The 20,449-nt window shown below is 46.9% G+C and overlaps 3 protein-coding genes across 4 annotated transcripts; 1 reads left to right on the top strand and 2 right to left on the bottom strand.

Moving 5' to 3' along the window:
* Nucleotides 1–745: 745 nt before the first annotated feature.
* Nucleotides 746–3,753, bottom strand: mmachc (metabolism of cobalamin associated C). The gene is made up of 4 exons (XM_048977634.1): nt 3,616–3,753; nt 2,883–3,080; nt 2,299–2,451; nt 746–1,757 (listed from the first exon to the last, which is right to left on the bottom strand). Exons 1-4 carry the CDS (start codon nt 3,703–3,705, stop codon nt 1,440–1,442), a joined length of 759 nt encoding a protein of 252 aa, XP_048833591.1. The 5' UTR covers nt 3,706–3,753; the 3' UTR covers nt 746–1,439.
* Nucleotides 3,712–11,504, top strand: LOC125709316 (uncharacterized). 2 transcript variants are annotated; one of them, XM_048977628.1, is made up of 12 exons: nt 3,712–3,837; nt 5,128–5,205; nt 5,563–5,596; nt 5,854–5,993; nt 6,099–6,180; nt 6,917–7,064; nt 7,593–7,666; nt 8,769–8,845; nt 8,945–9,045; nt 9,679–9,755; nt 9,851–9,988; nt 11,070–11,504. In XM_048977628.1, exons 2-12 carry the CDS (start codon nt 5,140–5,142, stop codon nt 11,210–11,212), a joined length of 1,080 nt encoding a protein of 359 aa, XP_048833585.1. In that variant the 5' UTR covers nt 3,712–3,837; nt 5,128–5,139; the 3' UTR covers nt 11,213–11,504. The 2 variants fall into 2 exon arrangements, with proteins under 2 accessions (XP_048833585.1, XP_048833586.1); XM_048977629.1 differs by having other exon boundaries at nt 3,823–3,923.
* Nucleotides 11,505–11,506: 2 nt separating this feature from the next.
* LOC125709315 (mucin-5AC-like) lies at nt 11,507–19,953 on the bottom strand. The gene is made up of 5 exons (XM_048977627.1): nt 19,304–19,953; nt 15,719–16,288; nt 14,168–14,404; nt 13,427–13,587; nt 11,507–13,345 (listed from the first exon to the last, which is right to left on the bottom strand). Exons 1-5 carry the CDS (start codon nt 19,368–19,370, stop codon nt 13,301–13,303), a joined length of 1,080 nt encoding a protein of 359 aa, XP_048833584.1. The 5' UTR covers nt 19,371–19,953; the 3' UTR covers nt 11,507–13,300.
* Between the last annotated feature and the right edge of the window lie 496 nt (nt 19,954–20,449).

Genomic DNA, 20,449 nt, shown 5'->3' with positions numbered 1-20,449 from the left:
AATGCTAAAGATGATGACCTGACTCAATTCTTGCAATTAAAAATGACATCTTATGGCATTTCGATGCAGCTATTGCTCATGTAAGCCACACAAAGAATAGTAATTTTAGAATTCCCTCCCTCCCCCCCCAAGGTCGGTTTATGTGCTTATTCCCCTTTTGGACAGAAGCAGTGGGCAGCGCAGAAAGGAGGCCAAAGCGAATGGCAAAGCATGACAGATAATTAAGCAAATAAGCAGAAAGCACATATAATCCAGCAATAACGCTGTCCTTTGAACACGCAGCAAATTAATTATCCCAGGATAAAACAGCCAACTTAAATGTGACATCGAGACACAATGCATCAGAGTGCGTGTGCAAGATACATACACTGATCACAGCACAGAAAAGGTCTGCACCAACCTGCAGGATCCACCCGCCTGGCCTCCAGTAAGTTTCCATGACAAAATGAAGTGTTCGTCTATCCGTCACACCGCAGTGGGCACAGCCACCCTCCCGCTCGCTGACACCGTGTTCCTCGACAGTTAAAGTGACAGCTTATTAGAGAAATGGATCTCCATTGCCGGCCCACCCGATCGCCAGCCAGGTCCGTCCCACTTGCATCCATCTTGCCTCCTGGATTCACACTGCAGCCAGAACGATTTCACCCACTTTAAGGGCCACTGGGACGAGGCAGGCACTTTTTACTCGGTTAGGTTAAAGGCTCAGACGGCGTTCGTGAGAGAAAAATCATCAGAATTTCACCACTAATGTACTCCGTTCTGGTTTAAAGTTTTTACACAAAGAGAGAACTTTAGTTTTACACTTTCATGTCAGTCACACAAATTGCAGTGTCCACCTGAACGGATTCCTACAGTATATATGCAACGCGTGGCTTTCAAAGTTCGCAAAAACAAACAGCAGACACAGGACAGATCCCATGTAAACATGGAGTAGCTAATGATAGCACAGATGGAGGTGAGGTCTATGCTTCTAGCAAGGGGAATAAATTAAAGCAAACATTAACCCTGACAGTCTTCTCAAGGCCCATTTTAAAAGCGTTCGCCCCCACACACGCGACTCGTCAGCAACGTCCACTTTCCCACTATCGCAATGAGAGTGATCAGATTGCAAAAAAATCAAATCAGTACTTTGGGTAAGTGCTTTATCCTTTGCTCATAGGGAAATGCACTTTAAAAAGTTAAATGCAGTTAAAGGCTGCCCTCTCCTTCCCTTTCAATGCACTCTAATCTCGTCAAACGCCTTACTTAATCGTCCTGCTTAAGGAGAAGCGGTACCTTGTTGTTTGGAAGTTCATTTTAAGTTTCATTTTCAAAAACAACTCAAATAAATTATAAATAAATACATATCCACAAAAAAAAAGTGTTGAATGGATTGCGTGTAAGAGGAAAACAGCAATGAATCAGCCTGTGCCATCTCCTTCTGGGCTGTGATCTAGAGCCTAGAGCCCAGTATCCTGGCTCTCCAGAAATCCCCACTTTCTGAGCAGCGCCTCACGCTGGCCTGGAGGGGTAGAAAAGTACATCTGCTGCTCCTCCGAGTAGCACTGGCTTGTCGGGATGATGTTCCGGTAGCTCCAGTCTCGCCAGTGGAAGTTGAATCTCTCCAGCAGTTCCACTCTGGATTTCTGGGAGGGAACACAGTCTGGGGGCGGTCTCTGCTGTAGCTCCACTCCTACCTCCAAGCCCGGGAACACAAGCAAAGCTCTAATGGCGAACCAGCCGCCTAGTCTGGGGTGAATACAGACCCCAAACATCTTCTGTGAGGAACACAAGAAAACCAGAAAACAGTAAATCATCAGGTTATCCCAGGCAACACAGGTCAAAAGGTAAGAGTACACCCTAGATGGAATGCTAGTCCATCAGAGGGCAAACTCATACAGTCACATATAATAAGTAATTCAGAGACGACAATTCATCCAACCGCATGACTTGGGTAGGAAGGAACCCAGATAACTAAAGAAGAACATCCAGACTCCACACACACACACACACACACACACACACACACACACACACTGACAGCAGGTTTAGAACTTGCAACCCTGAAAGTACAGGGCTTCCAGAACTTCCATAAACTCCGTTAATGTCAGTAGCCCATCTGTGTTAATCTCTCCCTGAAAAGGCTGCAGTGAGCTGTACAGCCTTCCATCTCCAACGCACTGAGGCCTTCCATTCTTGGTGCCTATATTACTCCAGCTGCTTGTAAACCTCCAGCAGTCGGTTGTGACCTCATGACACATTCACACCTATGGTGCTCATGGGAAGGTTAACAGCAAAGGAAGAGGCCGCGTCCCTCACCCTGTCCCCCCATGGGTCGTCGGTGACATCACTCCGCTGGTAGTAGTAAGCTGCCCCAGCTACGTGGGCGGCGGTCTGCGCCAAGAATCGAGGCTTCCGACTTGGGAGCATCTCATAGTCATAACAGATGTCAACAGGTAGGTCTGCGAAACACTGAGAATGTAGAAAAGGGCAATGTGGTTACCACAGATACCTCAGCCAGCTTTGCTCACGCAAGAATCATCACACATGCAATTACGATTTCATCTTTATAAATGTAACATTCATAGGGTAACAGATCTGAAAGATGAAGAAAAATGTCATAGGTCAGGGCTATTCAGATCACGGTTCTCAAGGACCAGGCCGATTTTCCAGCCTTTCTTCACCTGTGAGCCAGGTGTGAAGCCTCTGGCCAATCAGAATCAGTAATTATTAAACTAACTACCTGGGAGAGCTGAAAACAAGGCCTGGATTTGAAATCGAGGGCCAGATTTGAAGAGTTCTACTATAGGTTTACAATTTCTCCCACAGATTATTAGACCTGTTTAGAAACATGTACACTATAAATAAGATATAAACAACTTCTGACTTGTGTCTGGCATTACCTGTGACACGCAGCTTGAGATGCAGTGGGCCACACACTGGTCGATGGGGTCACGCACGCCCTTGCAGGCGTCCCTTTTAAGGAACGGCTTGAACACTTGCTCAAACATGTCCGGGGTGCTCAACACCACCACCGCAAGTGTGTCGTCAGGGTAGGGAAGGTGCAGGGATGCTGAGAGCAGCGCATTGTACCAGCCGATCTATCAACAAACCGAACAAAATATATTAATCAAGTTTACTTAATCCGTGATTTCCATCTATGCATCTGTCTTTTAACTGCTTGTCCTGGTCAGATCTACGGGATTTACGTTCTTTAAATCTTATTTTCTGGAACGCTTTTGTTGTTTTTATTCTGATAAACCCACTTAAAAGCTGTGAAAACTAAGGCTGGTTTCGGGGAAAGTGCATTAAGACATACAGGATTTAACGTACGAAAACCAAATTGTTAAAAATAAAGCTAAAATCATGATAGGGGGCGTAATAACTTTGAGAAGCCGAACGTGTTCAGTTCGTTACGGCACCGATAACTAGGATATCTACGTAAATGTTAAATACCCCATTTAAAACTGTATAAACCGCACTAAACCACAATAATAGATACAATTAACATTTTGTCGCTAAATATTCAACCGCATTAAGTTACGAAAGTGGCTATATAAAAGACTTAATATGAAAAAAGGCGTTTAAACGACATCTTTGAAGTAACAAGCACTGCCGTGTCGTCAGGTGCACTACCTTAAAAAGATAAACCTCAAAACCCAGGGGTGTAAGGGAGTCGTGCAGTTTCTTCTCCACCTCTCCGACAGTAACCTGGGACACAGCCATTGACTGCGGTACATGCCGGCTGACGCAACGCGCACTTCAACTCCCAGCACCCCCTGCGCGTCATGCGTGTTACGCAGTGACGTTGGAACGTCCGTTTATCAGCTCCAGGATTTAAAAGTGATGTTGCGTAGTGTAAGTAGCTTCTCCAGCTTGTTAAGATATTTCTCGCTATTATAAGTGGATAGAAATGGATTGCATATCGTTTCCCTCACTTAAAAGTATGTTAGTGTTTTTGCCCTTTTCTGGCATTTTTCGTGCGGAGAGGTGCACACACAATGTGGTGTCTGGTTCTGATATACTGGTCTATGTGGATTCCATCGCCACAACCATGTTATTCAAACCGGTCATTTTAACAAGTCCAGTTACTTAAAAGGCGGAATGTTTGTTATAACCCAGTCGTGGGAGCGACCAACTTCGGTGGTTGAGCCGTCTGTGTGGTTTGGCTGCTAGGTTATAGCAAAAATCATAATCACGATTATGTTGATCAGTTTTGCGATCACGATTATTTAACGCGACTACTAGTTTGGAAATATCATGCATGTTTTGAACTTTAAAAACTTCTCTTTTTAACAGTGGATTTCCTTGAACTATAAATGTTACTCCATAGAGAAACAAATAAAAAGGGGTGTGCTGGATTTATGACACAAGGCAAAACATTGGTATCATAGCGAAACAAAATGTGGAAAAATAATTGTTTATCCCAATTGATAATCGTAATTGCAAGTAAAATTCGATTGCCCAGCTCTACAGTGTGGTAGTACCATGCATGTTTAATGCTGCGCTGCTTACCGTGTCCCTGTCGGCTAAGGTTTTGGACTATTTGCTTCATAGTAAGGAGGCAAGATGTTATTAAAAGAATTGCTTAATTGCACTTCGAACGTGCAGTTTAAGTGATGGCCACTGTGCACATATTTACAAGCAATAAGCTGGTAGCAGAACAATAGGGGTAAGTAAACTAGTGTAGGAAACTGTCATAATGAATATCAGCTGAGCTCTGGCAGTGAAGGGTTGGCGTATGGGGATAGTCTGACTATATATGCAGATACACAGAGGTTACTGTGGACATTTCCTCTCTCCCATTGCTTAAATAACTACATTGTTTACATAGGAAATAACACAACAGGACATTTTCCAGTTTGCATATAAGCCCATAACTACTGAGTGTACAGTTCATTATGTCAGATAGTACAGCATTATAACACAGGTGCAACCTCCTGTTATCTGTTGACAGTGTCTAGCATACTGGCCATAGTGCGAATTATGCTGCTGTGTTTAAAAAGCCAGTAAGCAGGATATTGATTATTTTTTTAACTGGACTAAAGTTACCCCTCTGTCATGACTGACCTGACTTAGCTGTGTCTTTCATAGCTGTATGTTTATATCATATTTTGTCATCATGTACAGCCTGACTCTGTGTTGCAGGTTGACCCCTAAATGAACTGGGACACTCATTTCAGTTCCATCCTGTCAGCAGCAGATGGCAGTGTGGCCAAGATGCGGGTGAGAATTGGGTTTAACGTGTTATATCTATATTGAACATAAAACAGCCTGTAATGTAGTTACTACATTACAGAAGGGTCTCCAGTCCTCGGGTCTTTGGTGCTGTGTAACTCTGGGCCTCCTTGGATCATGTGCTTCCCTGGTCTAGATTTGTAAACAAGCCATGGAGGCTGAATTGAGCGTATGGAGAATGTCAACGGAGTGTGGAACCGGTCTGGTGGTTAAATACAATGACAGAGATGAGGGTTATGGAAAATCCCCGCATCTTACCACGCTCTCGGCCAAGGCTGGAGGTGCCGTCCGTATCTTCTGAGCGTGTCGTATTTCCTTCCCATTGGTGCTCTTTTGTCTCCGCAGGAGCGCCTGACCGCATCGGCAAAGGCTGCAGAAGGTGTGTGGGATTCTTGTGGGTAACAACTTTTCTTTAACAAATGATAGACGTTTCAAGGTTTCAATGGACCAGCTGGACCTTGAAATGAGACTGAGGGTGTAGATAACAGTCTGCTTTTGTTTTGGCGCTCAGCTCTTGGACTGAAGTGTAACTATAGTGACAGTGGGAGCTCCTTGACAGGGAAGGGGGTGACCAGGTGCTCTGTCGATCTCACCGTGACGGCTCCCTCTTCTCATCCACTTGCCGCTTCACCACAGTTGTGTTCCCACCAAGTGATGCATCGCGTGGCGTCAATTTGGGGGCCCCGTGTCTGTCACGTGCCCCCCTTGCTCCCGGTCCAGCGGTACAGTGGAGTGACATTGCTGCTCTTCATGCCCAGTTTCAGAGTCAGAGCCAGGTGAGGTTGTGTCCCTCAGACCAGATGCTGTTCCTCAAAAATTCATCACCATCCATTGGGTAAATGGTATTTCCACTCCTGATCTCAGTGTTACTGCATTATCAGGCCATCGAGTCCCTTACGCAGGCCCTGCATTCCATGGAACGGGAGCGCGACTCCCAGCAGCGCCAGCTGCAGGCTCTGCAAGGTAATGATCGTCATAGTTCTACACCTGAGAAACGGCACAGACACAGTAATTTGTGAAATGCTTCAGTAACCACTTCATCACAGGATGCTGTTGGCTAAGCTGTAAATTTCAGTTAAATAATAATTCATCCGTGAGCCTAACGCATAAGTGACGTGAGCGTGATTTCTTAATTTATTTATTATATATGTAATGGCTTGTCTAGTGGAAGAGTTACAGTAAGGCTGCCATACTGAAAGGCTTTCACAATAGTCACAGGAGGCACGTTTTTGCATGCATCATGTATGCATTTAATTGTCTGGGTTCTTGTACTGTGCTCAGTGATGATAAAGTTGAATCTAATCTAATGTTTATTATTTGTGATTTAAAGCGAGCTTAACAGCGTCTATACATTTCCCCAGTGGGAAGCGTTGTTCCCACGATGCTCTGTGATGCGCCGACCAGCGAGGAGACCTCTTTGAAGTTCTCGTTCTCGACGTGTTCCAAAGCCCACAGCCTAAGCCTTTGATCTTTTAACAGCAGTGTTCCACTCTCTCTCGCATATTGCATCAGAGACAGTTAGATTGTGACTAATTGCCGAGCGCAGATCCCCGCGTGCCGCAGCCTGCCGGGCCTGACGGTTTTATGGTTTTGATCCGTTTCCCGTAAAGGTTCTAGTGAGGCGGGGGGATTTTTTAGAGCAACACGCTCTAAGGCAGAAGTCATGTGGCTGATGCTTATCACTAACGACTCTTTCCAGAGGAGCTACAGAAATTGCGTGAGTGTGGGGCGGGGAAGGTTTGGCCCCGTCTGGGAGAGGAGCAGTGGAAAAGGGAGGTGGGCAGGGAGCTGAGCAGCTTGAGAGGGCGGATGGACATGGCAGCGTCGCTCGGCAGCCAGGAGGAGAGGTAAGGGCTTCCTGACCCACGCTGGCCTTACAGTTACACTTGTGCACTTCAGGTCCTGAACAGAACACACTAATTCCAGTGGGTTAGGATGCTGCGCCCATGATCAGAGGGTTGCCAGTTTAAATCCCAGTGACAGCAGAGTGAATGGTACCATTGAGCCTTTGTGCCAGACCCTTAAGTCCAATTGCTCCAGGCACTAGGTGTCTCTGCTGTACCTGCATTGTACGTTGCTTTGCATAAGTGTCTGCTAAATAATGAAATGTACGTGTGAACGTACACTTCAACACTCAAAATACCAAGTTAGATAAGTTTTGTTAAGCAGTTAGTAGCTGAGGTGCACCAAGAACCACTGTATCCCATGTTGTTGCGGTCAGTGATTCAGAAGATCTACCCATAGCAAGGTAATCACTTTACCAGCAACGTTCGGAGGAGTGCCATCTGTCGTCATGCAAATGGCTCTGAATGGCATTGCTAATAGTATCCCATCAGCCACTGTCGCCTCCTGGTGTGACTGGGTTGCATTTGCAGCTTCGGTTCCAGACTGCAGAGGGAGGAGATGGAACGGCTGCGGAGGGAGGTGGACCAGCTTAAACAACAGCTAAGTGAGTCTTGTTTCTCGAGACAGAGAATGAAGTCATTTTGTTCATGATAAAAGAGTTAAAAATATGCGTAATGAAATCTGGTTCCATCTATATTCTAATAATTTATTCCAGCAACGATATCAAAGTTACTCATTTTACACATCGGAAAAATGAGCAAATCTGTTTGAAGCTTAGCCTACAGGTAAATACAGGTAAGCTGTTAGATTCTGTAAAATTATCTTGTCACTCAGGTGTGGAATTTATATAAAAATATGTGTCATAGAAGCAGACATGAAAGCAGCTGTAGCTACAAGCCCAAAAAACAGCGATTCTCACAAGGTAGCCAGCCCACTCAGGACTGTTCTTTATTCCTGGGAGGCTCCTGGCATATTTGCAGGCTTCCCAAGGTAGGATAGATTATGAAGCTCTCCTTTTCAGCTCCCGGAATTCACGTGTCATCCTGCGGGGGGGTATTTTCCTCAGATTCTGAGCCCATTTCCTCGTTTCATATTTCAGTTCTTCGATATCAATAGCTCGACTTCAGTGTGCAGACGGCCCTTTTAGCCCGAGCTTTCTGACTGTCTGTCCTTTGTGTTTATATTTTTCCTCTTTTTTTTTTTTATTTATTTAATCACCTTTGATCTGTCTCCTTGGGGACAGATTGTGGACTGCAGCCTATTCGCTGCCTTCAAAGGTGTAGGGATGGGCAAATCAACCCCAGATGGAGTATATATGCTTTTGTGTTTTTTAATGACACTGTTCTCGCTGTCTGTGAGCCTTACAGTCTTCACATTATTCAGTCTGAGGACACAGGTGGGCTTTCCTTAGCTTTCTGTTTTTAAATAGTCCTTTTGAAATACATCAGTCTCACTGAAACGGCACACAGGGCATGGGAAAGACCTAGCACTGTCTTTCCTGCCCGCTCGCACATGTCTTTACACGTGTAACCAAACGGGGATGGGCTGAGGGGTGGGGCTTGGGTAATTAAGCTCATGCTTTATGGTTAATTAGGCCTCGACTCACATCCCCGCCGAATGCCCGGCGGTTCTGTTTGGAGCCACCCACTTTCCGTAGCTGAGGCCAGACAGGGTCACTTCTCATTGACGAATGTGTGCATCTGCAGGGAGGCAGGAGCAGGATCTGTCTGACCAGCAGGCCGAGAGCCGGGATGCCAGGAGGCATTACGAGCGCAACTGCAAGGTGCGTGTGTCCCTGAGAAGTGTGTGGGGGGGGGGGGGGGGGGGGCAGTAAGGCTGTCAGACACTTGCAGACCGTAACCATCCTCCCCGTCACATCCAGACCCTGGAGAGTCTGGCGGACAACTACAGGTCACACACCTTGGACCTCAGCAGGACCATGTCTGAGTACCAGCATGCACATCAGGATGTTCAGCAGCTCAAGTCAGTGCTCTGCCGACAGCTATGGAGGAAGATGGCTGTAAGGGGCATGTTTATAAAACTAGCGGGCTGCTCCTGTGCCTCTGCTCAGCAGAATTTTACAATTTTATCTGATTCAGGTAGAGTCATCTAGTGTCATGCACCAACTGAACTGACAAAAAAAAACTACAGGCAGGTGGAGGGTTTTTTTACCTGACCACTGCCCCCTACTGACAGATTATGTAAACTGCAGGCTGTTGTTGCCCTGCTCTGGCATAACGCGGCATGGACTGGGGAGAGAATAAGGAAATGGGAGCCTGCCATTACTGATGAAGCTGAAACAGGAAATGATTATTGGAACAACTAGTACAGTGGTGTGCAATTCTAACAACGCTGTCCTGTTTGGGGACACTGCTGAGCTGGGCCAGGTCAAATGAGTATATTTCATACTCTGTTGATGTGGTATTTAAACTGGGAAAAGGGAAATGGGTAGACATCTGTTTACTTTGTGCCTGGGATCTGGATGGGAAGTTAAAGGACTGAGACTGTCCTAATGAGCTGCAGTAACCTCCTCTGTCAGTTACATGGGCAAAATCCTCGCAGATGGTGAAGGACTGTCATTCCCTGCAGTGGGTCAGTCACCCGTATATCCTGCAGGTTAGCTGTGTCGGAGCTGAGGGGTTGGATCCTGGGGGAAGGCCGTGACCCCCCCGCGTGTACAGCACGCAGAGCAGGTGGGGTGTGGCTGTCCGGACGTGGTTATGGCGTCGGTGCTCTTTAATGTAGCCAGTGTTCAGAATGGAAACGTCCCCCATAACGTCTTTTCCAGACCAGAAATTCCCAGGAAGGCCTCCCAGTGGGTACAGGGAAAGACCGGCGTTAGATTCGGAGGAGGAGTCTAGCCCTACGCCCAGCCTGGGAGACGTGAGCTCAGACGAGCTGTCCTGGTCCGAGGACCTGGAAACAGGTGAGGCGCGATGCTCTAGGGGCAATTCTGCTGCATCATAACTTTTCAGCAGCTCCAGTCAAGGGTCAAGGTTCATTGGTCACATACCCAGACGTGCACAGTACATGGGTGGAGAGAGATGCATTTTTCAGCTGCTTCCTGGATTGTGTTCAAAATATGTATTACAAAAAAAAAAGTATAAAAAGATGAGATTAAAATATCTATTAACATCAAATACAGAAATAAGACAAAAAGAGATGTATCTGTGATTGTTTACATGAGGCAGTGATCAAGATGATGTGAAGTGACAAGGGTGTGTGTGTGTGTGGGGGGAATTCATTACTGAAGCCTGATTGATTTTTAAAAGGGTTTTTTGTGGTGTTTGGAAATGTTCATGTGCTGTGTGACTAATCAGAGACCAAAAGTGTCTTAAAAGCTGCCAAACCAAATGTTTCAGCAGCCACCCTTACAGTCCCACCCATCTTCTCCTCCATCTGCCCTGAAACAGGGACTGTCTGTCGCGCCCACTCTATAGAACAGACCTGAACATGTCTCTCAACTGTTTGGATAAACTGGCACAAAAGAGCCCCCCCCCCCCCTTCCACCTCCACTTTGAAGTTTCTTTGAATACATGCATGGGAGTTGTGTGCAGGGGTTAAACAGGTGGTGTGGTGTCTGTAGGCCATGGGGGAGACAGGGGGTGGGGGCAGACATGTCAGTGACAGAGGGCTGGATGGGTGCAGACCAGACTGAAAAGAAGCCCACAGGCAACAACGACCCGTAAAAACCCACAAACAGGCGGCAGTGACGTTACATACACAGCTGGGTCAGTTGGCAGGCTGTCAACGGCTCCTTTGATCACATGACATGGCTGGTAGGAGAATAAACATGACCTCCCTAAATTCAGCTCCCAAGGGGAGCATGTGAAATCCTGTCTCTCTTCATTTAGCTTGTACCACTGTCCCAAGGAACTTTATTTGTAAACAGTCGTTGCATTTCCGTCAGCGATTCAATCTGGCAGCAGCGTGCAGTAGATACTGTTACCGGCGCAGTGCACATGCTAGATATAAATCACGGCCGACCTTTTCTCGTGTGTTCCCAGCACCCCGCCGGAAACACCCTGGCAGTTTCCCGCTGTCAGAAAGCCAAAGCTCTGAAACAGGAAGTGGCCCAGAGGAACCGCCTGCAAGGAGTGACGAGCTGGAGGAGGAGCTGCTGTCAGAGCTCAGCGTCAGTGATCTCTGACACGGACCTGCAGGCAATTCCGCAGTATTTAGAAGATTAATCCAGGATGCTGTGGGAGTGCAGGTGGCAGGGTGTGTGACCAAGCCCAGGCTACTTCAGGCAGAACTCTTTCCAGTTAAAGCATCCTGGTGAAATGATAGAAGTTATGGGCTGTGAGGCACAGCATCCAGACCTTCATACGACTGAGTGATTACTCACTCTCCTTATCTTCAGGATATTATATAAATGAATTAGTTACAATCACCCATTTTTTTTTTTATGTTTCCATCACATAAAAAAATCAAACTGAAAATGTTGGCTTTAAAATGTTTTATTAAAAAACAAAATACACTCAGAACACACTCAAACTTTAGGCACATTGCAGGAACCGTAGCAGAACGGAACCAGTTTTGGTGTATGACCTATTTACATTTTGGTTGTCTATGATCCCTAGCTTCTATCTGTGAAATGAATCTTTATTGCTGCAGAAACACATACAGATCAAGCAGCAGGATTTCTGGAACTTCTCTCCATACCTGAACAGGGCATATGGCTTTTGTCTAGTGGCCTTCGAAGGAGGTCATCACTCAATGCTGAGCAAACCGTCATTTCACTTCTTACCAAAACCACGCAACACACGGTTTTGAAGGACGACAGGCTCACCATGTTGACCTGGATACTGAGAAGCCAAAAGCCTTCAAGCTGATTCCAACCCAGAAAGATGGATCACATTAGGAAACAGAGGCTTGCTTTTACATTTAACTGGTAATTATGGTCCGTTTCTTGCATTACTCTCCTCTGAACTCAGGCTTGTGTTTGGCGGGAAGAACTATAGGCAAACAACGAGGCATCGGGAAGATGCTAAGATTTTAAGTTGGCTTCCCTCGGGGAACAGACACGTTTTAGTTTTTAGAGAGGTCTGGGTAGCTGCATCAGCTAAGAGAAATAAATTACTTCCAAGTGACTGATGGGTTAAAAGTCAACAAATGAGGATCTGTTTAGGCATTCCTGCCTGGGATGGGAGATGTGACGATCACATCACCGTCCCATCCGGGCCTAAGGAAGTCAAGATTTGATCAAGGAACACATTGTTAGATTGTTAATGCGCACTCAAGCTGGAAGAGGTTTCTATAAAAATCCTATTTTTAAAACTAAAGACGCTATACTAACATCACATGAAGAAACGCTAGATACAGCTGGGGAAACGTTCTCAGAAACGACTCTCCCCAAGGACAACATTAAGAAGCCACCAAACACCAACAGCAGAAAGCAACCTTGGCGGAAGCCATGTTCATACAAACACACCGTTTGGTTGAAGAACAATTAAAGAAACCAGTGTCTCCATCACACTTATGCAAATTAAACATCTGACTCAAAACACAACCTCTTATCTATCCAGCAAGCCAAGTGCTAAGGCACCAAAACGGTGTGATGAGACTCACCCATCTGCACTAAACCACGCAAACAGTCGACGGCACCAATCGACACTTGAATACATATCTGAACAGCCGGCCTGGAAAACATGCCGTGTCTGAGGTCCCACAATCAGTAACCAGCTGGGAATCAGCCCAGGGAGAGGCGAGAGTCATAACCGAAACAACATCACTGCCGTTGATCAAAGTCACCAGCTTTGACAGCACGAAAGCAGCAGGAAAGCAGCACTCCAGCACTGTGCAAGACTCAGAGGCCTACGGGAAGAGCCTGGTACCATAAGAGTATGATATCTGGTGGATATCTGATGGTGCCATCTTCCATTCATATCAGGGAAGGGACTAGTAGTGCAGAATATTCTCCAGAGGCAGAAAAAAAAAAACAGAACCAGTTATGATTTACCCGAAATCCTCTGTTCATGTCCATCAGTGGCTTCCTGTCAACCTCATCTTAGGCAGGATGGGAGGGGCAGCCCACAGGCCCAGCATGTAGAAATCCAAGAATTACAATCAAATTGAAATAAAGCTCTTAATGAGTCTACAAACTTCCCCAGGGCGCGACGACAGCCTCCGGTACCATGACTGGGAGAACAGGTAGCGAACATGTAGTAGTGCTTTAGCAGGGAACTGGCGAGGAACAGTGAGGAGGAATGGGCTTGCTGAGAAGGTGGGGCTGTTCTCAGTAGCTATACATGGAGAGGGGCGCATCCTCCATCATGTCGTCCTGTGCGGGCAGATATGCTCGTTAAGCTCGTCAAGCTCATCAGCAGGGTAAACGAGACACCCAGATACCTCAGGTGCTCACCATGGGCAGGTCTTGCAGCCGGCGGAATTCCGGCTGGTTATTCCTCCGTCGAAATTTCAGGAACAGGAGCAGCGTGATGATGACCGCCGTCAAGATGAACACAGACACCAGGCCGGCCAGCAGCGGGTCCAAGGGTGGCTGCAAGCCATGCGTATCCTCTTCTGCGGGGGATACAACACGAGTTCAGACCCTGCCCACAACATGCTGCTAAGCTGCAAGTGTGTTCAGCCGACTAGCTGGTACGATGGGGGAAGTGGCAGTGCAGCATGCAAACCGACTTGCTGAGACTGGAACAGCCGTGCTCTCCGGCTCCTCGGCATACACAAGCTCCACCCCGAGTCCCAGGGGAACCGGCACAGACGGCTTTGCAGCTTCCGGTCGGAAATAAACTGGAACTGTCCCCCCCCGCCCCCCAGGTGATTTCTGGGAAGCCCGTCCATTTATATTTGACGTAAACACATATACGGACAGTGCTCGATTAATAGGGAAATTGTATTCCAGGAGCTCATACATATTTCATACTTTGTATATGTTCCATTATTTCCTCATAAGCAACATAACTGTGATCTGATGGACACCACATCATTTAAAGGAAAACATACTTGAGAATATATGATGATGTTATAACTTGCATAATATGAGAAGAAACCAGGAGTGTGCATGTGAGATCGTCCGAAATGCTAACGTGCCGCCCACCCTTAAGTCCCTGGGCCCTTGGAGACCCCAATGGCAGGAGCTCACCCTTGTCTTTCACGGTGAGCCGCGAGTGCCCGTCCCGAGGGAGCTGGGTTTGGGTGGAGAGGCCGGGGGAGGACTCGCTGGACCTCGGGGTGGGCTGAGGATCCGAGGCGGGGAGGGGGCTTGTCGCACTAGTGGGGGCGGCACTGTTCAGGTGTGTGGAGACAGGGAGCGTGCCCACAGCAGGGTAGACCCCACCAATCGTGAGGGTGGTGTTTGTCAGTGTAGAGGTGAAGGGCACTGAGTAAGAGGGAGATCAGCACAGTGGAAATATATAAGCATTTAAACCATACAGAAGTCTACGATAAAATATAGTTATTCTTAAAAGTTAACGAAATGCACTGAATGTATGCCAAGCCATGCTGCAGACTGTCCTTTTATTTGGTTAAAAATGGCATTATTTTGCATCCATAGTTTACACAATATATCATTCTGGCTAAAAGTAATTGTTTCTAGTTGTATGCAAAAGCAACATTGAAAATAAAGTACTAAGTGTAAGAAGTACAGAGATTTTAAAAACAAAATATTTCTCATTACATTACAGTTAAACATGCACACAAAGTATGGCATTAAAAACAAACTCCATCCGTTAAACCAGCTAAAGACATTGAGTGAAACTCACAGGACACCGATACAAATTATCCTGGAGAGCAGAGAGCCGCATAAAAGGAGCAAAATTGCAATTTCTGCCAAAATTAAGGGGCAAAGAAACTGCAGTCTCTTATTTTCTCTTAGTTGCTGCGTTTCTGTACCTGTTCCTGTCAGACCACGGGTAACACTGAACTTCTAGCCGGGGGCCACATGTGGAGCTGTGCGTGTTTTTTTTGGGGGTGAGCTAGATTTGTGAAAACAGAATCTCTGTGCCACCTCACAATGGACCCAGTTTCATGTGTTACACCGTTTAACTGCACGCAAACGGCCGCGGTCCACAAACCTCCCCACGCTATTGCCGTCTGTGTCATGCCATCACACCACATGCCAATGTGACCCTCGGGCATGCCTCTGGCTGCTAGTCTCCCTCAATAACACCACAGAGAGCAGCATGATTCCATTGTCCTGCCGCTTCATCCCCTTTAAGTACGGCCAAGTAAAAATAGCCCAGAGTTCCCAGCTTGGCATGGCAGCGAACCCAGGGCGTATCTCTCCTGTCCCTTCCTGGAATCTCCTTCTCGGCCTTATGTGGACTGGGTGAGCCCAGTGTCAGCATGCCACATGCTAAGAATAGCCTTGCCTCGTTTTTTTCTTATTCTAGATAAACGACGGATTTGTTTGTGAATCCCGTGTGCAAACCTGGCTACGAAGCCCAGGCTACAAGCATCGCCGTCAGCTTGAGGCATAATTAAGGTTGCTAGTGCTCTTTTATCCTGTGAATTGGGCAGACTGCCCTTTTCTGGACTTTCCTGTAGGTTTATTTACTGTAAATCTGCTCCAGTGAAGTTTACCTAGGAATTACCATGATTTCTCTTTCCTGTGAGACAATCGTCGACATGTGGGGTCTCCCTCAGACCGAACAAATGAAGACAAATCATTTCACAAATACACGGAAGAATTTACCTGAGGAGTTAGAGGCGGAGGTCGCAGTGTGAGTCACACTGTACTCCAGGGTGCTGCTCGGGGCACTTGTAGGGGACTTACTGGTATTGCTGCTGGCGCTGTCATTCATACCGTTGGAGGCAGAAGGGCAATCACCACAGGGGGCGCTGTTATTAGTCATGGCACCATTTGGGGCAGGGAGGCCAGCACCGCTGGAGTCACTGTCATTACTGAAAGGACCACAGGACACTGGAACCCCACCACCACTAGGGGTGCTGTTATTTCTGATGGGACAGTCGGAGGCAGGGGGGCCACCAGCACTGGGGGCGCTGTTATTACTGATGGGACTGCCTGAGGCAAGGCCAGCATCACCGGAGTCACTGTCTTTACTGACAGGACCACCAGACGCTGGAATCTCACCACTGAGGGTGCTGTTATTTCTGACAGCACTGTCGGAGGGTGGGAGGTCTTCACCGGCAGTGCTGCTGTTTGAAAGGCTGAGGTTCTGATTCGGCCTCACAGTAGGTTGTGGCACTGTGGTCCCTGTCACCGGAAGGGAAGCTGAAAGCAGGGGGGGTTGGGAGACAGCGGCTGTGGAGGATGGAGGGGGGGGGGGGGGGGGGGGGGGCAGAAACACAAGCATTCATATATGAATTTAGAATCCTACTCAAAATGAGTGTAAGCTGTACAGACGGATGTTCCATGATACAAAATGGACATCATTTACGAAGGAACGTCTGTGAGAAGCGCGCTCTGGTCATGGGGGGGAGAGAAAGATATCACAAACCAGGAGCCTTTGTGTAGTTTCAGCTTTGGTCGCGAAAGGACAGTCAAGGAAACATCGAATTAACAGCGGTCTGGGTCCTGGCTAACAGCCCAATGAGCACGCAGGAGATGTGAGGAGAGTCAAGGGCCTGTCACCGGTATAGCGCCACCCTCAGGAGAAGGCTGGCGTAACTGGGCCGATGGTGGGCAGGGTCTACATCAGCACTCTGTGCTGTTTTGAGTTGGGCGGGGGATCGTTCCTTGATAAAGATTTTGACCTTTTCACGTTAACGCTTCTGTGGTTTTCTAGGCAGTGCTCACCGAGGGTCCATTTCACCCAGCGCCTGCTCAGTCCTCCTACCCGGGACCTCTGTGTGGATAGCAGTGGAGGTTGTGGGAATGGTGCAATTGGGATTTTTGGGTCACAAATTGGCAACTTTGATGGAAGCCAGGCCACATGACTAACAGCATTAGCTCTGCATTGGTGACAGTGTCCGATTCACTCAGCCCTAATTGGCCAGGAACACAGGCCCAGTCACAGGGCGGCGCCACATGAGGGGCCCAGCGAGAGCCCCCACAACAAGCACCCCCCCCCCCCACAGAGAGCACACAGTCATGCTTCCGTTTCCAATGAATCAAACTGCTATTACTGCATCCCCAGTTAGGGTGACTCTCTCCTGACAGAAAGTGAACAGAACTTTTTTCCTTCTCAAGCTCTGGATTTCGTCAGTGTGTTTTTCACAATAACAGAGGTACATTTGCTTTGAGATGTGTCTAAAATATATTATTAATATTCAGAGCTTACTTATGTAAGGAATAAGTAACTATGGATGCATATATGAGGCAGAAGAGGCAGGGTGTGCAGGAAGCAGGAATGTCAGAAGGAAAAGCTGGGGGAAGATGGAGAAGGAGTCGCCCCTTTCAGGAAGAGTGACACGGCGAGGCGGAGAAGAGGCACGTGGGTGCATATGCAGTCACACAAGTGCATAAGCAGGAAAGGGCTGGCCAGGTTTCAGCCCAGTCTGGCTAAGAGACCCCGCAGATTCACCCCGAGTGTCTGCGTCAGCTGATTGGACGTGGGCACAGTCATTGACAGATACCGAGCATCTTATCAGCCAATAAGCCTGCTTATGAACAGCAAACTCTCTTAACACTTCCAACCTGACTAAATCCCGGTGATCCTGGATAATGCGGACAAACCCAAGGAGACCACCGCTGTCTCACAGGGTCATCACAAGGCACAAAATGTCTATTCACACACTAACGCCAGACAGAAAGGACAAAAAACAAGTTCTTTCCAGGAACATCTCCATGCAGACAACCACAGCCTAACACTGGCTGGAAAAGATTGGTCCTTTTAATAAGCTGATGTCATCCAGGCTGTAGGATGGATGGAGGATTTGATGGGCCGCTGTCTGCATACACCCACCTAGGATACACAGTAATTTAAAAGAAGTAGAATGACCGGAATTAATTTAGTACAGTTACAGTGATGCTCGCTCTAGAAAAAAATTAAAAAACCCACACTATATTTGAAAAAATCTGCATTGTTAAACCCTGGTTTAATCCTGGTTCTGCTGGCAGAAAGATACACTGAGAGACAGGCTGCTTCCTCGCTCAAAGTTTCTAAGACAGCAGCACACAAGAACAAGGTGAAGCAGGAGACACTGGCAAAAATCAGCCAGGCAGAAGTGACTATGTGCCTCATAAATTGGAGGATGACCTCAAGTGACCTTAAAAAAGAATGAGAAACATTAGGACGGTGTGACGTGCACTGCTAGGACAACTCATAACAGGCTTCCAGAAGTCCCATAAAGCAAGGAAGAAGCCCTTCATCAATGAGAAGCAGGGAAGAGCCAAGCTGGGGTTTGCAATAAAATGTATATTTTACACAGGCACATACCCATAAATTGAGAAATGAGTGAAACGGAAAATTCTGCTGTGGTCTCCTAATTTTTTTTCAGAGCTGTATACTGCATCACTATAAACTAGGTCGTTTATGATCCAGTATCACCAGCCCTGGGTGTTTGCTGCTTCCTGGGGCAAAAATATCCCAGAACAAGGGGTGAGAAATGTGGGGAGAATTCAAACTACAGTGAGAGCGCAAATTTTTGCTGGGGAAAGTACTTTCTGTTAAGTGTTTAGATGAGTCCTGGTTTGTAAATAGGTCTATAATTATACCGATGTCTCATTGTACCGCCCTGAGAAAAAATATTAGCTTGGCAGTTTTTAGAGCATGTTCTATAATTGGAATTTCCTGTCTATGGGTCTGTTTTTTCTATTTGAAAAATAATATACGTGTTTTGGTAAAGATCGTACGGTCAGAATTAGTCGTACGCGAAGTAACGGTCTCGGGTGTAAAATCTCAGCGCCTTATTATATATGTTTTGAAACCACAAAATGTAGATGCATTCATCTATAAAGCCAAACAATACAACATAAATGCATTTCGGTGCGTAATACAAACGGGGAGCACTAATCATCCACTTCACATAAATGTAAACGAAACAAAATTAAATTAAATAAGGGTAGTTTAGGGTCACCCCGATTTCGTGTCCAAGCAGGAGTAGGTGTTAATTATATCACAAAGCCCTGACATGTTAAATACAGTACAGACAATATAACGGTTGACCTGTAACAACATTTTGACACCAAACGGCGAAACTTTAGAAAATCGACTCCAGCTGCAGATTCAGAAAAATATACTTGCAGACCTGCACTATTTACAGGGTGAAGCCGCATCGGACTTTCAGAGGTTAAAAGTCAATGAATTTCATAGTTTTTTTTCACGAGCTTCAGCATTTCCCAAATATAAAAGTTTGCAGCGGAAAATAAACTTACCTTCAAGGGGAAACCCGCATGTCAGGAGCACCACCGTGCAAAGCACTAGAATCACTTTTGTCTTCATCTTTTTTGCCCTTTAATTTAATCCGAAGCAGCAGTTAGTTCCCCTCGCCTGTCTTCCTTTGTTCAGCGCAGAAATTATATTCAGGCTCGTTGTCAGCGTCCCCCTTGGACCTTAATAGCGGCTGAAGTCGGAGATCTATAAAAAGGTGAGGCTGATTACCCGTCCCACAACGCAGTGGAGCGGCGCGGGGTGCGGGTGTTCACACGGGGCTCTGCCGCCGATCCGCATCCAGCCCGGAGACTCGCTGCCACGTGTTTCAAACCCCCCCTCCCTCCGAAGTCCCGAAATCGAGGTCGGCCCGGTGTGTTCACACCACTGCAAATACGACTCGCTCCTCCCGGCCCTGACGATCAGCCAGCACACTTTACTGGGGAGGATAAAAAGGGCGCAGTGTGCCAGGAGCGCAGGGGGTTACTGACAGCCACGCCTCTGGAGCCCAGTCACCGCCCTTTCCCAGCAGAGGTGCCGTAACATCTGATTCCTCAACACTTGCGCCTCTTCAGCCACATATAGAGAGCGGCGGATTCGCACTGGGCGGCGTCGGGGTGTCGCGCCCCCTCCCTCAGCGCAACAGACAGCTCATCACCTTAACCCTCGTGGTTCTTTGACCAGTAGTGTTTTTAAAAACCAGGACTAATTTAATATGTGGGACATTTCATCAACACCGCATCATCACAAGTTTAAAACATGAGATATTAATAGTTCTTATGGGCCACATAACAAACATTTTAGAGTGAATCAGTTCGTATGACGCTACGTCCCTCCTATCTTCCCCGCATATACATCCATGTACCTTGGATGTAATTTATACTATTAAATCCTGCTAAAAGAATAAAAAATAGTCTAATCCCCGTTCACAAATTACAACACCAGGAATGACGACGCTAGAAATTGCCTAAAGTCAATCAATGCGATAAAATGTTTTACTCGCAAATGCTTTTCGGAGGCATGCTTTTTCCAAAGCATTCTTCTCACCTCTCCTCTAAATGGAATGAGATTGTGGGTACAGCTGTTCATACCTCCAGAAAAAAAAGTTTCTTCTTGCCTTGCCAGCCGGGACCATGTGCACTATTTTCAGA

This window comes from Brienomyrus brachyistius, chromosome 15, assembly GCF_023856365.1.
Source record: "Brienomyrus brachyistius isolate T26 chromosome 15, BBRACH_0.4, whole genome shotgun sequence".
NCBI classification, from domain to species: Eukaryota; Metazoa; Chordata; class Actinopteri; order Osteoglossiformes; family Mormyridae; genus Brienomyrus; species Brienomyrus brachyistius.
Note: the sequence above shows the minus strand (reverse complement) of the source record. Positions and strands in the feature narration are given on the sequence as shown.